The sequence below is a fragment of the Rhagoletis zephyria genome, unplaced genomic scaffold, assembly GCF_001687245.7.
Source record: "Rhagoletis zephyria isolate East Lansing unplaced genomic scaffold, Rhagoletis_zephyria_1.1 Rzeph_scaffold_02778, whole genome shotgun sequence".
NCBI classification, from domain to species: Eukaryota; Metazoa; Arthropoda; class Insecta; order Diptera; family Tephritidae; genus Rhagoletis; species Rhagoletis zephyria.
This window is the reverse complement of record NW_016159862.1, coordinates 47,243-66,017: the sequence shown is the minus strand read 5'-3', so window position 1 is coordinate 66,017 and position 18,775 is coordinate 47,243. Positions and strand designations below refer to the sequence as shown.

Genomic DNA, 18,775 nt, shown 5'->3' with positions numbered 1-18,775 from the left:
TTCGTTTTGGTGCAGAAATTCTCCTAGATGCATTTACGTTTTTTTCTGGCGGTTAGGAATCGATATGTATTTTTATAGAAAAGTCCTAAGGCTCATTCAAGTTTTGGCATTTTTGTTTGTCTAGAAAGCATAAAATCCCAATTTTTGCACTCAAACACATCTAACTCTCTGCTATGCCTAATAATTACAAGTCCAAACTTTCTTACAAATACAAAATTGCAATTAAACTTTACCTCTTTGCTTGCATACAACACCCTCGCCAATGTCAAATCCGAATGCAAGCCACATAGGAAACAATAAATCGATGTGCTGGCTGGTGTTGAAGACACAGATGGCGTGGACGGTGGTGTAGTTATGGTTAGACCGCCATGACGTGAGCCATTGGGTGAGCTTGAAGTGATCATGGGCGAAGGTATATTGTATCTATATAAAGAGAAATGTATATAGTTTAAAATATCATATCATAAATATATTAAAAAATATATATAGAAAATGGTTTTTAGCTCTCTTATGTACCTTCTATGCTCTAATGGCACACGCTCGGCATCCATTGTCTCCCATTGACGCGCTAAGTAATTAACACAATCCTTGCAGGCGAGTACACGATTGTTGGTATCGTTGTTATTGGCAGAGCCACCGCTACCATTACCACCACCTCCATTGTTGCCACTTAAGCTGACATTATCACGACTGTTGCTATTGCTTCCACGCAAGCAGGGAAAATGCATGGCATGCGAATTCATGTGTTCGGCGCTAGTAGAGAGCCATTCCATTTTGTTGGCAGCGGAAAGGACTTTACAAATGGAGCAACTGTGCAAGGAGATACAAACATGCATTAGGAAACATTTTATTAAAAATTTCATTTGAATTTTTTTCGCAATTTAGGTAAGTATTGAAATATTTCGTTTTTATGCTATGCCACTAGGGCACGAACCACGACATTCGTGATCGAATGAAAATAATTGCATTTGCCGAAACGCACTTGTCATACAATGCCGTAATCTCAAAAACTAATTTCGATTCGAGTTTTTTTCGGTATCGAATGTTGTTCATCGAGCGTTTAGAATAAGCATATGACCTCCTTACTACGTATGAACATATAATAGAACAATTTTTTATATGATTTAAAATTATATATCCAGAGCTTATATTCAATCTGTCTGCAATTTTAATTTAAACAAAATAGTTTCTGATATTCAAACCAACCCGTGACTGAACTTGTTATTGCTTTTAACATTGAAGTCCAACAGTAAATTTTACTAACAAACGATATATGAGACTATCTTCACAGTATCATCGATGGCAGTTAAGTCGGAGGATGATTTCAATATAAAAAAACTAATTTTTGTTGCTTTTGCAGATATAAGCGCTTGATATATGTACATACACTCCGCTTCGTTTGAATCAGTACACATTTTTTCCTTAAGATCTGGACTTTAGGGCATCGGCGAAACTTCATTTTAATCTCACTTTGAAGAATTCTTAAAAAGGTTTAAGGCGGGTATCGCACGATTTGTACATTTGTACAGATTTGCCCATTTTCACCGTTACTGAGTGGTGTTGTTTGGAAAGTTGTTATTGAGCTGAACTCATTCTCGGTGTTTTCTTCATATTCACCACTTTTCTTCGAAACTGATCATTCTTCAAAATGAGATTGAAAGGAAGCTTTTTACAAATGTCCCAAGTCCAGATACAAGATCAGATCTTGAAGGCAAAATGTGTACCTATTCAAGTGAAGCGGAGTGTATATACTTAATAATAAAAATAATTTGTTTTTAAGCGGTAGACTTAAGATAAATATAGACATAGTATTTATATCATCGCAGCTGTGCAGATAAATATGTTTGGCAAAAATGTTGTACAACTTTTCCATGTACATCATGTGCGTAAATCGTCGCCTGGGTGGAAGTTTGTCGTATGCTAGTTTCGGCAAGTTTGGCCAATCGCGATTGAAGTATGGAATGCAATTTCTACGAAATGAGACAATAGATTTTCTGCAAAGCCTCGGAGAATGTTACTAGTTCACGAAGTTCTTAAAAATATTTGGATCACAAATTTTTTATTTTTTTTTTTTGTTCACCGGATGCCACTATCCAATTCCTATGCAATTCGCTCGGTGATTCCGTAAATGAAGTTATTTTTTTATGGATAACTTTTCGAGATATTTGAAATTTACCATTATTCAACTTAAAAAAAAAAGAGTGGTTCCACTTAATTACGTATGTATATCTTACGAACCAATTGAACAATCGATTTTCAGAATCACCAAGCAATTCTCATAGGAATTGGATAGTGTTATTTTTGAGGTTATGAAGGTTTTTCTGTAGTTACATTTTGTCGTATGCTGCATTTTCCAACAATTTTGCAGCCACTTTGAAATACGGCAAAATGTGATAAACATATGTACTAAATTAACGACGATTTTTACTCAATATCTCGGAAACTAAAGGAGATATCCAAAAATGAATAACGCCATTTGATAGATCTTATTTTTTTTTTAAATATGTAACTGTATCTACAACTAAAAATCGTCAAAATGACGCTTACGACAATCTATCATCCAGGCGACAAATGTATACAGATCTTTGAATATACTTACGGATATTGTCCACGCTCATTTTCGCCGGGTCCCTGAGATGATGATGTCGGCGAATTTGGACGCGAATCACCCTGTCGTGCGAATTTAAAATCACGCTGTGTGGATGGAGAACTATTTGAGATTGGTTCGTATGGCTGAAAAGGAAGTGAAATAGTTGGCAGGCACCTATATTACTACATTACCAGACGGCATAAGCTGCATATGTATAGTAGCATACAAATACAAATACAAACAACAAATGCAATAGGACAAACAAAAGCTAAGGCTAAAGCTAACAAACACATTTTTATGTACATATGTATAATAAAAAATAGGTTTACACTGCCATATTTCAAATCCATACGAAATATAAAATTTCGCGAATAAATCAATTTTATTTGCGTCACTACAATGATCTGTTTTGTCAATACTTATAAGTAATTTGATTTATTTATTTATTTATGAATTTATAAATAACTATATGCGCATATACCATATACAAATGTACATACTGGCCACAACCCCAAAGTCCACACGCAGCCATCCATCAAACAAACATACTCGACAATTATCGTAATTGAAAAGCGTTGGCTCGCAAGCATTGTCGACATGATTAGATTCTCGTTTCAAAGAAAAAGCCACTACTGTTGCCTACTCGCTTTTTTACGAATGCTTTAGATAGCTGCTGCTGGCTGGTGACACTAATTTTAGCCCTAGTTTAATATGTAGCCGCTTGAGGCATTAAATCTCACAATTCTTGGTCACACAACAAACGTTTTTCAATGAAACAAAAAAAAATAAAAATAAATAAATAAAAATTCATGGCTAGGTCTATGTTTGCATGAGGTTATCGTTTATTTTGGGACTACATTTTAATCTGTATTTTATAGTATTTTAGATTAGGTTATTGCAGATGTCAGCGCCCTTGATGTTAATTTCACAATAAATCTGCGGTAATTAAACACGCTTCCTTCTTCGGTTATCGCAATCAGAAAACAAAAAATAATAAAAATAAAAAATATTAAAAAACAAGTTAAGTTATTTACCCGACGCACAGACAGGTATCAACTATTGGTAGAAATCGATGAACTGGTTACCGAGATACATACACTTTTCTAGTCATAAAGTGGGCGGTACCACGCCCAATTCGTTAAAGTCTATAGCAGTCTTATATATCGTAAAGAGATTGTTGTAACTATTAACTTGGATTAAATTAGCGCCCTTAGTTAATGAAATATAGCAGTTTTTCGTGTTCGGAAGCGGGTGTAATTTTCGTCCGATTTGAATAATTTAAGTGTAGCGAGTTTGGTAGAAATTGATAAATCGGTTACCGAGATACACATTTGTGGTNACGCCCTTAGTTAATGAAATATCGCAGTTTTTCGTGTTCGGAAGCGGGTGTAATTTTCGTCCGATTTGAATAATTTAAGTGTACCGAGTTTGGTAGAAATTGATAAATCGGTTACCGAGATACACATTTGTGGTAAAAAGTGGGCGGCGCCACCCTTACCCTTATAAGGCAGGTGGGCGTGGTTAGTTCCCGATTTCAAAGATTCTCAATAGATTTTTTAGCTAAACCCTAGGCAAGGCTCTTACCGAGTTTGGTAAGGATTGGTGAAGCGGCTACTGAGATATAGCATTTCATCATAAGTGGGCGGGGTCACGCCCATAGAAACGTATGTACAGAAAAGTACCGAAAATGGCGGTGAAAAAGATACGTTTTCGGTTGTGTTTTTCTGAAATTTGTCTGATTGAATTTTTCATTCAATACACTTTCCTTCTGCACTTCAGAGATATTTTTCGTGGTTCAAAAGAAATAAAATAAAATTAGGAAGCGGCTGACGGCATTCGAAAACCGCCACCTTTTGGAAGCTAACAAATAGCGGCACACTCCTCTGCACGCTCAGCCACTGCCGACTACGCATGCATCCTTTCAGATGTTTAGCTTGAGCAAATAAAATACAATTACTGCTTTCGAATGACATCATCTTTTTCGAACGTTTTCCGGATACGAAAATTGATGATAACTGTAAAGTTTTTTGTATGCACTGTCGGCAAAATTTACGTCTCTTTGTCATCAAATCAAAAATCGGCGGGATTTTTTAGCAACTTAAAACTGCCACTTTATTATTACTATTATTTAATGGCCTACAAAACTGCATACCAATTTTTTTTCTAAAGATTCTGAATAAAGTAAAATTTGTATACTATTTGCACAAAGTATGGAATTTGGTTTTACATATGTTTTGTTAGATGGTGAGCTAAGATTTTGTAAAAAAAATATTAAACATTAAATAAACAAAAGAAAATTAAAAAAAAAAATCGTCATATATTGGGCTGTCCACCTTATGGCCAAGGCTGTAGGTTGTTTATTTCCCAATAAGTATGAAGAAGTAGTACAAATCGTTAAAGAATTTGTCAAAAAAAATATATATATGGGCGATCCCAGCGAAAAGTCACCCGCGAAAAAAAGTCCTTTATCTAACTTATTTATAGGCCGATTTGGCTGCTTTTTATAGAATATACTGGTAATGAAGGCAGACACATTTTTGCTAAAAATTATCTCGTTAGGGGGCGCCAGGGTCGAGATATTTTGAAAAACTGTATTTATGCTCTGGCTTATTTCACATTTGGCATTTGAAAAAAAGGGAACCGCTGTGGCGTCGATGTCAAAACAAAAAGTATATTCGGCATAGAATGGATGTTTTTTCACGTTGAAAATTCGTTCGAAAACAATATTAACAAAACTTTTTCAATGGAGATTTTAGTAAAGTAGCGTCAGGTTATGTCCCGTCAGATAGTTCAGCTGATTAAACAAAAAGCAGAAAATATTTCTACATTTAAAAACTTGGAAAATTAACCTTAAATATTTATTATATTACTACAAAAGTTTCATACAAATAGTATTGCCCAATTTCTGAGTTTTGCCATTTTGTAACCCAAGTCAAAATCCACCCCTTTTTTTTGTAACGTCACGTCAGCACGTATGTTTACTAACATCTTTAAATCGCTACTACCAACAATAGTAATTTTTTACTGAATAAGGGGCCATTTAATTGCTATGCAAATCTAGAAAAACCTTTTTAAAATGTTGACTTTTGCAATTATTATTATTTTAACATTTTAGCTGCGTTTCTTTATACATTCCGGATAATCCCATTTCACAGCCGGAATAAACAGAATACGTTTGAAATATACGTTAACATATCATCAGGAACGTTCTAAAGAATAAGTAAACAAAAAAGTTTATTCCAAACGTTCAGAATGAATAAAGAAATTCAGCCTTTGTCATACGAGTATTTTCTATCCGGATTCAGCTACTAGAACCTGTTAGCCTTGTGTTTATCTGTTATAATTTTCACGCTTCACATTAGCAGATCCCAGTATAGGCTGTGGCGAAGAGTAGTAATTGAGAAACGATTTTACTATACACGCCACCGGCATGTATTTCCACCAACTGAATCCGAATCTGAGGTCCGTTTGACTCATACATCCTCCACATTTCGATTATATTGCGAATAAAATGGGAACAAATTTACCATTTTGCAGATTTGCATATTTTTCTGGTTAAAACTAATATGCCTGCCGAGCCGCGAACATAATTGAAAAAAAAATAAAAAATATTTTCTATCATTTAGATATTCCCTGATCAAGCCTGGGTCCTAGCAACGGCGGCCGGCTTACTTATCACACATGTTCTATATGTGTGCATACCTACATATGTATGTATATGCTTACTCGGTAAAGCTAACACTCCTTTTATTTACTTTGTTTCTAGCCATCTAAGAATTTATTTTATTTTAATGGAGTGAAATAATAAATACGAGTGCAAACAAAGTAAAACGTAAAAGAAACCAAAAAAAACACAAAAATAATATTACAGCTAGGCTCATTATCTTATCAGTGACATTTGTTGACTTGAATTAGTACACATGTTGACATTTTATTTGGTGTTATTGATAATGAAATTACTCTCAAAATATTTGCAAATGCGCAAACCACCGCTGGCACCACCACTGCCACCAACACAGATATAGAGAGGGGCATGTGAGACACACATTCGGACGAGACACTTGTCATTAGAACGGCAGCAAGTTATTTGCAAAAAAAAAGGTTAAAAAGGCATGCATGTGCACAAAAAAAAAAACAAATAAATAGAACATAATAAAGTGACAATCAACAATTAAAACAATACTTCACGCAAAATTTGTCTGCCATTCACCATGCTTACTTAACAATATACATTAGCCAACGAACGGCCTTCAGTGCGAAAAACGCTTTGCTGTTTTATTCTCTGTATACGGGATGCTATTTATGTACATACATAAATGCAAATATACATACGTATGATATACTATCATAATCTACTTGAACTGCTGCTAGGCATACAACTAGTATTTTTCCCATAATAGCGGAATTTTTGTAACATTTCACCTTCTGTCTGTCTGTGCGTCAGTCAATTTTTTTGTATTTGATTTTTATTTTTTGTATTCTCCTTCTGTTTAATCTTTAAATCATTTTGCATTCAATAGAGCGCGTCAGCGTGTTGTACTACACCACCAACAATATTTGCTGCCGTCTCGTTGACTTTTGCTGACTTGCATGCATGCGAGATGGTTGCTTGGCCTGATAAGGCAAAAGGTGACTGTTTTATTGGCCCCAAGCGATAGCCTCTGTTACATCGAGTGGGCACCTTTATTGACATTCGACGTTATCAGAAAAAATAAATATAAGTGCTCGTTAATCATATTGATGCCGCGTGTTAATAAAAATAAATCTAGTGGAAAGTGTACATATGTACTTATGCCTATAAATATATATACGAACATAAACATTTGTAGTTAAGCGAAAACACTATGCCCACTTATTTTAAACTGCGGAATTATAATCTAGGAATAACCACACGAACGCACGTACATACATGTACACATGCATACTTGAAAAGGCACTCATAATTGAGGACTTGGGGCGACCAGCGTCTTATGCAATAACTAGCACAGAAAGAAGTGGACAAATTAATTATTTAAAACTCAACTCACCTTAAATTTCACATTACTTGTCGAATCGGAATTGGCTAATGACTTCTCAGAGGGTGTATAACGTCCAGCACCCTCAGCACTGGTGCCGATCACATTGTTGTTATTGAGATTTGAGTCGCTATCAATGCTGTAAATAACGCCGGCACCTCCAACGCCAGCGCTATTATCGCAGCCAGCGCCGACGGATACACGCCCCGTAGAGGTAGCTGTTGCCATTGTAGCATTATTGCCACCTTCAGCTAAGTATAAATGCTTTTCATAACAAGAGGAACATATTTGCACCATGCCTGAAAAAGAAGAGCGAAAAATTAAGCAAAATGTGTGATTGGCAGGAAGTAAAAAATGCGTAGGTACTTACCCTGTGGACTAATTGGACTAGCGTTTTTGAAAGCTTTCATTGTTTTTATGAAGGGATAGTAGGGCTCGCGCTCAGCATTTGGACAGCAGTAGACTAGCCGTAATCGTGAAGAGGGCGTATCGCCGCCACAAGTATAGCATACAAATGTGGTGCGTTCCGTGACGGATGTGGGTTTCTTACGTAGCGTATAGGAGCGATCATTTTCAGGTGTTTGGCCAGTCTGGAAAAAGATACGAGGTTAAAATTTTGCATAGATTACTTTAGTTCAAGGTCTGCATAAAGAAAAGGTAGTTATAAAGATATTATTTAAGTAACTTTAAACGATGCTATGAATCCTAAAGACCAGATTCAGCCAAACATTCGTCATCTGCTGAACCAGACGGACAATAGATAGCTCTTGCCGAGATCGGTCCCTAGAAGAAGAACGAGATTCTCGCAGGGGCCCTAAAAACATTCAACAGTTGTAAAAAAGAAATAAATCTTGATCACCAAAAATTTTGACATCAGTCGCGTCCATAACACATCCCACGGCAGAAGTTTTTTAAAGCTTTCTATAGATTTTAGATCAGTGACGGTCAGGAAGAGGTTTCAGTGTGCGTCCATATAAAATCTATAAAAAAATTTTCAACAGTTGTGCAAAATAAGCACATTTTTATCATCGAAAATCTGCAAATCAGTTACGACCAAAGTACATCTTACGGCAGAAACTTTTGAAAGCTTTCTATAGATTTAATATTAGTGACGGCCAGAAAGAGTTTTTAATCTGTGCGTCCATATAAAGCTTATAGAAAATTTTCAGTAGTTGTGAAAAAGAAAGATATATTTACCATCGAAAATCTGCAAATCAGTTACGACCTAAACACATCCCACGAAAGCTTTTTAAAGCTTTCTATAGATTTGATAGATCTTATATCAGTGACGGTCAGAAAAAGTACAGGGCAATTCTAGCTAAGATAGTTGAAAGTCTTTTATAAGACGGTTGAAAGTCAGTAGGCAAGATTGTTTGCAGGATTTGGTTTATTCCGGCACGAATATCTTACAAAAACAGCTCCCTTACCCACTTTTTTGATAAAAAAATACTTGGAATCATTTTGATCGCGCTGCTCCAAGAGTTGCAAAGGACTGGCGTGAGAACCGAGGTCGAGTCCTTGGGCAGCGGAATTTTGTTTTTAAAGTTTTTCTTTTGTTTTTAATATTTTTTTTATTAATTTTCTTTTCATTTTATTGTTTAAAAGAGAAAAATATATGTATATGGATATATTTATATGAATTTATTACTTTCTCTGATTTATTTTTTTCTTTGATTTAATTTTTTTAAATGAAAAATATTATTTTAATATCATTTACTTTCTAGAAACTTATATGTACATATTTTTATGATTTTAATGAAATTTCATTTGGGTGTGAGATATTCTTAAAAAAAATTAACTTAACTAATTTTAAGGAAGTTATTTAATTTTTTTTTTTCTTTTTTAACTGAATTTTCTGTTAAAATACATAAACAATTATTTTAGTATCATTTAATTTTTAGAAACTAATTTTTTAGTTTTCATTTGATTTTTCCTTTATTTATTTATTTTCTGTTAATTTCTTGTTTTTATTTATTTAAAAAAATATACACTGCCGGAACAAAGTATTGGCACAGCAAATTTTTCACAATATATGCAACAGTTTTTATTCTAATATTTTTCCGCCAATTTTGTATAAAAATATGGTTCATTCAACAACATAAAAATATGATTCCTAAACTTTGTGCAAAATTAGCGAAAATTCAACAAATTTTCATTAAAATTTTCAACTTTTTAATCAGAGTACGCAGTTTTGCGGCCCATTAAATTATAGTAAAAAAATGCAAGTGTGGAGTTAGTCAAAAATCGCGTTGATTTTTGAGAATTTTTTTGTTGAAGGTGTTTTGCATTTTATTCCATATAAAGTATTTTCGAAAAAATTTTTTGTATGGAAAAGACTGCGTGAAAAAAATGCCAAAAATCAACAGTAATTCCTAGCTACTTAAAATTTGCACTTTATTATAATAAAATTGATTGGGCTACAAATCTGCATACACAAAGAAATTCTAAAAAATCTGATTAAAAAGTTGAAAATTTTCATGAAGATTTGCTGAATTTTCGCGAGTTTTGCACAAAGTTTAGGAATTATATTTTTATGTTTCTTGTTGTAGAATGAACCATATTTTTATACGAAATTAGCGGAAAAATATTAGAATGAAAATTGTTGCATATATTGTGAAAATTTTGCTGTTCCGGCAGTGTATATATCCTCGTTAGCAGATCTTTGCATTAGTCTTTCGAAAGACAGCAAATAGGTTTGTTCATCGGAAATCCAGCAAGAATTATCCAACACTCAAAATATCAGAGAGTATGAAAAAGTTCTCTTAAATCCTCTCTCATGTTGGGAAACTTGCAAATTTCAACACGAACGCAAATTTTTATAGAATTTTTAAAATTACTTCAGATAGACAAAAATAGAATATACATGTATATTTCTTGCTCTTTATCATACTAGCTGTCGGGTTTCTTAAAAAGACTCTGGTTGCAATTGCAATCCGATTGCGAATGCATTTTTTTTTTGCTAATTTGGAATAAACGAAATTAATTATATAAATGAGAATGTGTTAGTTTCCATCACACAATTCTTGTAGGGATATCAACAAGTATGTACTTCCTTTTTTCTTTGAAAATCTCTCGTGTTTATAAATTATTAAATTTAACGAACTTTTTTATTCAAATTATCGTCGGAACACAATGCAACCATGTGCCACAATCATATGTTTTTCGGGATTGCAAATTCTTGTTGGCTAAAATTTTTCGTGCAAGAATTTGCAACTTCTCTCCAGGAGAACTGTCACTTTGCGCTCTCAGTTTTTGAGTGATCGATCATTTTTTGGCTTGCACGAACGCGATTCGGGCAAATATCATGACAATTCGTACAAATTCGTACAAATTTTTTTGCCTGTGGTAAGTTAAAAGACAGTTGCCATAATTGACTTGTTAGGCTGCATGAGAGACTTTCCCCAATGCATTGCATATTTTCAGACAAATTTAGCCCAGGAACTTCTAGATTTCCCTGCAGGGTTAACGGTCCCGCCTTAGTGTCGTTGCGGCGGTAGAGATGAAAAATACCAACATGTTCGACCTAGTGCAATTTGGCAAGTTTGGCGACAAAAGGAGGTATTATAACAGCATAAGGCTCCCCAAGCAGCTATGGTGAAAATACCTATTATTTATTAACATTATTTGTATTTTTATTTTGTATTTACTTTGTTAAGTATACTTAACATTCCCATTTATTATATTTGCCTAAGATTACCACCACCTATTTCACTATTTACCTTCACCTTCTCTTCCTCCTTATCTTTGAGAATTAGATAAGTTTTTAATTTCTTATAATCCTTCCAGTTATCGTTTTCCAGCAATTTCCTCTCTTTCCGCGTACAAGCTGTCGCTTCTGTTCCCCTTAACGTTATCGCTGCACCAACAGCATTTGTTGTAACACCGACACCGATCGCACCTTTATCACTACAATCTGCCATTACCAACAGCAATAAACACTTGCGAATTTGCATTGATTTAAGGATCGCAAAAAAAATATTCCCCACACAAATAGTTTTTACAAAACTATAACACTTCTTTCTACACCACTTATGTTAAAAAAATGGCATTTACAAGTCCGAACACGGGCAAGAGAGGCGTTGCACTTAAGTAATATGTTTAAAAATTTAAATTTTTTTCGCCAACACGAGAGCACTCGAAAAGATAACTTTTAATTTTATTCCGCAGTTATATTTTGCTTAATCAATTTACAAATGAAGCAACACTTTAAATTTAGAACAGCAAGTACTATTCTATACATTATAAGCTTTTGATAAGAGATCGCTCAACATACATACAGCGAACGCAGGAATACTGCCTTAGGCAACTTTTGAAGCGGAAACACTGGTTTAAAGCAGATTTCGAAACTGAAGTTTTTGTTTATCTAAAATTCTTGTGCTTTTTAACTTTATGTTAGCACTTTGTCTTACGAAACCGCGTTTATTTATTATCTTTCTTATCTGACGATCGTTTTTGATCTATATTTATTCACGCACAGAAGCAATTACAATTAGTCCACGTACACTTGTACATACATATCTACGCACAAATGTAACTACAGACACTAGAAACCGAAACGTGTCCGCTGACTGACAGTGACATTACCGCCTTTACCGTTGCTGTTGCCGCACGATTTGACGGTGTTAAACGAATAAGAGCACGCTTCGTATACGACTGGAAGTGTGTAGCGGACAATGAGCGATTCGAACCCAAATCCACATGAAATACTGATAACAGTGGGAATCAACTTAGCCTGTACCTATGTATATGCATGTACATACGTACATATATGTGTATATAATGGTTGACTTAATTAGGACCCCGAGTCAACAGAATGCAGTATCAGAGTCAAAAGCAGTAATGGAAACACTGCAGATACAACAACTACATAGAATATCGCTCATGTAATCTAAAATGCTTTTCACCAACACAAAATCATTTTCATGTTTGCACTAGTATACCTAGTGTACGTCTGTAATATAAAAATAAAAAAAAAACTTTCCAGCCACTACAATGGTTATACAAACTGAACAAAAATTAGTTTATAATCACAAAATTAACAAACTCTGTGGAAATTATTTATTTGTACTATACGTCAATCATGCAGCTGTTTTTTTAATAGTTACTAACTGCTCAAATATGAAAAGAACTCTAACGCTGTATATAGCATCGGAAAAGCTTAGCTAGCAGGTTGCGTTGCGGTTAAAAAATAACTTGGAAGATAAGGCCAATGTTAAACAAATGTTTCTGGTGGATTGATAAATTTACATTTTAGCTGAAAATTAAATATTTTTTTGTAAACAAAGGGGTATTTAAATAATGTTGTTTGCGGCAAGCTGTCGAAACTGCTGCATACCAGTTAGGTGAATTAAGGTATCAACAAAATTTTTGTGTGCCATATGATTTTTTAGGTTAGGTTACGAGAGTGGCGGCCACTCTAGTGTAGTGGTAAGCAGTGCGCGCTTCCACTTGGCAGGGCAAAACATCGCAGAAAAATTTTGAAAAAAGGTTTTTTCTTAACAACGGTCGCCCCTCGGCAGGCAGTGGTAAACCTCCGAGTGTATTGCTGCCATAAAAAAACAGCGTCTCATAAAAATACAATCGCCGATCGGAGTCGGCGTAAGACTGTAGGTTCCTCCCCTTTTTGTGACAAACACCAAGGCGCACGCCACAAATCGGAGGAGAAGCTCGGCCAAATGCCAACGTGTTGTGTAAGCGTCAATTTATTATTATTAAGGTGCAAGTCTTAAGTAGCTAGGACTTACCGTTAATTTTTGGCAACTTTTTTTTTGTTGAAAATGTTGTTTTTTTTTAGAAATTTTTTTTTTTTNTAACGTGTTGAGTAAGCGTCAATTTATTATTATTAAGGTGCAAGTCTTAAGTAGCTAGGACTTACCGTTAATTTTTGGCAACTTTTTTGTTGAAAATGTTGTTCTTTTTTTTTTTTAGAAATTTTTTTTTATGGGGAATCAAATGAGCAGCACGTTGCACATTTTTGTACTAAATTTTAATGAGCTACAAAACTGCAAATCAACTTTCTTCTAAACACTCTGATTTTGATGAAACTTTACAGAATTAATTTTCACAGTTTTTGCAAAAAGTCGGAAATTTTGATTTATATGGTTTATATGGAAAAGAGATTTACCTTCATAAAAAATAATAAACGTTACGTAACCAAAAGCAAAATAGCCAAACCTGGCTAAGATGTTGAGTCCTAATTTATATTTTGGTCACTGTAAGTGTTCCTCAATTCGAAGCACAGACATTCAGATTAGAAAATAATAACTGTTTATAGAGAAAATTACGATCATATACCAACATCACTTAAAATTGTTTCATAGACACGCCATTTTAATGACCTGACATGGCGTGGAAATACTGAACACCGAATACGGGACAAATACAGGATATTAAAAGAAATACAGAACATTTGGCGTCCTGTATAGAATAAATAAATTACCAGGACAATTGGTCAAAAAACAGGTATATCCAGTACAGGACGGATGGTCACTGTAGTTATAATCAAAGCTTAAAACTTGGAAAAACTCTGCTATTTATAAATTATGTTTCTACAATTGCATTTCCTTCTCTCCATCGACTTACCTGATAGCTGTTCCATTGTTGTATAAGATTTTCAAAGCATAGCTGACAGGCTTGTATCATGCCACGCGGATCCTTTGGGCGTGAACGTGGCGGACGTGGATGCTGTTCATTGAAAATGGGAAAGTACGGATGATGGCGACCCTTCAGATCTTTGGAACGTACAGTACTGAGTTCGATGAGACTACCACGCCGCTGCTCATCACCACAAACATAACATACTTCAGTCAATGAGTTTTTGTCTGGCATTGACAAATCCAGTATGCCGACATCCACTTGGTTGGCTGTATTGCTAGGCGAGGCATTTCTAAACATTTGCCGCGAGGTACCGCATGATAGCATATAGGGTTCACAAATGTTGTTAGAGTTTCGCAAATCTAAAGCGGCACCAGTATCGTCGGCATCAGCCATCGAAGGGGCATTCGAATGACTTCCGCCACCAGCTGCAATACCATAATCATATGGACTGATGCGATCTTGTCGCTGATGTTGTATTTGGTGCTGTTTGCTATCAGAAGTTAAATTAGAAGTAGGTTTTTGAGCTTCATTTGGTGGATTTAGATCGTGGCGTGCTGCAGCTGAGTTCATATAGGAAATCTGTCCCAATTTGAATTTGTGATGCGCAAATGATGATGATTTTATATTAATTGATTCATACGGCGAACCGCTGGCAACTGCTTTACGTGTTTCAACTGTGGAAGGTTCCTCATTCATGTGTGTCATACCCTTAGGTAACTGCGTGGAGCTAATTTGTTTTTCTTTTGGTTGTGGCGTCAATTGGCCATTTAAGGTCGCGTTAACATTTCGATTGTAATAATCACAGTACTGTTGTGCCGATGAACTGCTAGGGACATTCGTCGTTTGAGCATAATGTAGTGACGATGGCGGCTCATTTGAATGCACAGGAAAATATTGATTTACCACATTCGCCGGCCGTTCGTATTCAGCGCGATTTGGTGTCCTCTGCACATTGCCAAAGTAAGCGAAATCCTCATGCAAAGTGCCATGCTGCAAATGATCAGCACTCAAGCCGAGCACCTGAGCAGCATATTCGCCTTGCGTTTGGATGTCGGCGCCTATGTAATTTTTGCCATCCACCCGTTTCATATGATATAAGCGTTGCAAATGCGGTTTCTTCTTCCGTTCGTATGCATCCCATTGTTCTCGCAAGGATCGATAACATAACATACAAGCGATTACATATGTTTGACTGTTCGCTACCTTTGGCACGCCGTTAGGCGGCTCATGGCGTTCTAGGAAGGGAAAATATGGTTCCGTTGGACATTCTTGATTCGGACGTATACGTAAAGACTCGCAGCCGCCGTTACCACCGCAAACGTAACACAAAGGGAATACGCCATCGTTAGCTGAATTGCCGAGAGTATCACATTCCGAAATATTGGCTGGATTTGTTTTAGATGATGGACGTTGAGGATGATAGTATGCTGACTGTAGCGAATGATCCAAGTTGTGATGCGTTCCCATATAAGGGGACGATTTCGAATCGGGTGACAGTGACGCAGCAAGATGACCTTCAGCTAGCTTTGGTGTTGCTTGTTGTTGTGATTGTGTAGACACGCCACGTTGTTCGCTTTTTACATGAACTTTCCCTTTTTCCATAATATATTTCTGAAATATATGGATTAGGTATAGAGATAGTAAAAGCTTTTAAAATATATAAGATACATACTTACCTAATCTGTAGCAGTTTCTGATGGTTATTTTTACGCTTTTTTTCTGGATCAATGATGAAGGTAAATATAAAATAAAGTCGCTCTTGGATGAATAAAATTGAATACGGAAAACGCGTTTAATATTTAATTATTTATTAGCGGACCAAACGCTAAGCGATTATCCGGGTTTATCACTTTTTTTATATTTTAAAGGAATTAAAATTTGTCCTTGTTTGTAGGCACTTTCGAAATTTGTTGCTTGGTATTTGGATAGCAATTTTTATTTTTTTTTTTTTTTGTAAAAGTTAAAATAGCTTGACGTAGCTATAATTTTATACAATTATGCGTAAATGCTTTGCACATTTACTGCAAATTCAACACTTCTCAGCTTTAGTCTACTTACACAAGATACCTACATATTTATGTGATACGTGGAAGTGAATATGCATGCGTATGGCATTGTTTTACTAATCCATCATAATTTTTCAACATTAAAAAAGAAGATAAAAGTTTGCATAAAACAAAAAAGTTGCCCAATCCCACTAGTCACAATTCCCGATCGTTCGCACCGTCTTCTTCAATTTTCTTTCTCGGTGCGTTTCTCGGATTTTCGTGTGTCCAGCCAGGCATTCGTTCATTGAGGGCTGACATACAAACAAACACCCGCACACCAACTGCCTGCCGCTGGTTTCTGCTTCTGAAGTTTTTGCTAACTTTTCCGACTGCAGTATTGTTGTTAGCTATTACTCCAACTTTGGTTATTTAGCAATGCGATGAAAATTGTATTACGCACTACAACTTTTTGGCCAACTTTTACCAGCACGCAGCTTATAGTTCTCAACGCACCCGAACACCGAAACGGAAAAAGTGAGGTCACAAAGAAAACTCACAATTGGTGTATTACAAAATTCCATCGGACACTATCCGAGTTGCTATTTCTATGGGCTTCACTATTCGGACGTAATTTGCATTTCCCATTGGGCCTTGGTCAAATCTTACGACCCAATTACTTGCAGTATATCACAAATTCATTTTCATTGGTCTTTTTCAGTTTTTACACTCCACTTTTTTATTTGGAAAATGTAAACTGCAAAAACCTATCACTTCTGCTCACGCGATCTAGAATGGGAACACAAAAGACATTGCGTCCATTTTGAACAGAACTGTCAACCGCTGGTATGCTTTGCTCTGACATTCGATGCATTTTTCGCTTCGGACAGAGTGTTGCCACATCTGCCTGCGCTGTACACCATTTTATTTCGGAGGGATTTTCACTAGAACAGCAATAGCTAAAGCAGGGATCACACGATTGGTACATATTTGAATTTTTTTGGCAGTACCAGACTGGTGTTCTACAAATTTGGATCGAGTATGAGTCCAGCACAATAAAAGAATCCCACGGACGTGGACATCCGAACAGACACTTGCTTGCAGAGGAGCCCTCGCCAAGGCATGGCATCTATGCGAACTGACGGACGAAGTGCAGAGGTTCACAGAAGAATGCCGTACTGGACACACAACCACCTGACGTGGACGAGACGGAGACTAGGACCACAATAGCACAACTTCGCCGCACGACTCGAAACATATCTTCCCATGCACACAAAACCCCACTCAGCTGACGCCTTCGTCCCCTGTGGACAGACCCCATAGAGGCTGCACCCTTCTTGGGTCTACCGTTAGTTGAGCTTGACGATAACGCCTGAGAGACTAAACTCTACAACAACAAAAACAACAACCCCCCTCGGTAAGTGTCAAAATGTAGAAATCCACAACGTGCCTCAGGGAAGGTGTCCCGTTCTGAAGAGGGTATGGAGATATATTTTAAGGTTATCTAACATCGCTGCATCAATTTTGAATCATGGCTGCCTTTTTCCGGATCTTGGTAACGGAAGTGTTAAGAAGAGCAGAGCGCCCGATAGACCTCTAGGTCGCAGTGCACACCGTCGGTTTATGTGTTATAATATTTAATTGTTAAAATATCGTTCATTATNGATAACGCCTGAGAGACTAAACTCTACAACAACAAAAACAACAACCCCCCTCAGTAAGTGTCAAAATGTAGAAATCCACAACGTGCCTCAGGGAAGGTGTCCCGTTCTGAAGAGGGTATGGAGATATATTTTAAGGTTATCTAACATCGCTGCATCAATTTTGAATCATGGCTGCCTTTTTCCGGATCTTGGTAACGGAAGTGTTAAGAAGAGCAGAGCGCCCGATAGACCTCTAGGTCGCAGTGCACACCGTCGGTTTATGTGTTATAATATTTAATTGTTAAAATATCGTTCATTATTTGCTCGCCGCTCCACTATGTTCTTACCCTTAAAGCTCAGTTAGTCTAGACTTAACTTAATTTAACTTACCGTAAGAAATCATCAATGATTACTCAACACGTCAACTTAAGCCAAGAGCGGAAATATTTTGTTTTTGTATTTNAGGTACATACCTTAGGGTTGAAACATAGTGGAGCGGCGAGCAAAGCGAAGAGCTAGCCGCTCCACTATGTTCTTACCCTTTAAGCTCAGTTAGTCTAGACTTAACTGAATTTAACTTACCGTAAGAAATCATCAATGATTACTCAACACGTCAACTTAAGCCAAGAGCGGAAATATTTTGTTTTTGTATTTTCTTTTTCAGCTGTTTAACAGTTCGCCGCCTTAAATGCCACATCAAAAAAATTCATGCAAACAACAATGTTTGCTTTCATTTATTTTTAAGAAATACAAAAACGAGAGTCTGGCAAGCCTGATTCTCTCACCGCTCTCAATTTCCGTAAGACCGTAAAGCTCGTCGGCGATTTCAAGCAAGGTGTATTAAACCAGGTGGTGTTGGGGCGACAGCTGAGTTTCTCGCCGTGGAGGCCATTACGTCAAAATGATGTGTTTGTTGTAACTCATACCAATGACAGTATGGACATC

At 36.2% G+C, this 18,775-nt stretch overlaps 1 protein-coding gene across 1 annotated transcript in view; it reads right to left on the bottom strand.

Moving 5' to 3' along the window:
- The window catches only part of LOC108367696 (MAP7 domain-containing protein plexus), a gene marked incomplete at its 3' end in the record, with an annotated part of 23,994 nt that extends 7,590 nt beyond the window's left edge, over positions 1–16,404 (bottom strand). The window contains exons 1-7 of the mRNA XM_017622387.1: positions 15,879–16,404; positions 14,188–15,813; positions 7,976–8,195; positions 7,618–7,904; positions 2,600–2,733; positions 517–810; positions 151–423 (exon numbers count right to left, since the gene is read on the bottom strand). Coding sequence (XP_017477876.1) covers positions 151–423; positions 517–810; positions 2,600–2,733; positions 7,618–7,904; positions 7,976–8,195; positions 14,188–15,804 — 2,825 coding nt within the window. The remainder of the gene's footprint in view (positions 1–150; positions 424–516; positions 811–2,599; positions 2,734–7,617; positions 7,905–7,975; positions 8,196–14,187; positions 15,814–15,878) is intronic.
- Between the last annotated feature and the right edge of the window lie 2,371 nt (positions 16,405–18,775).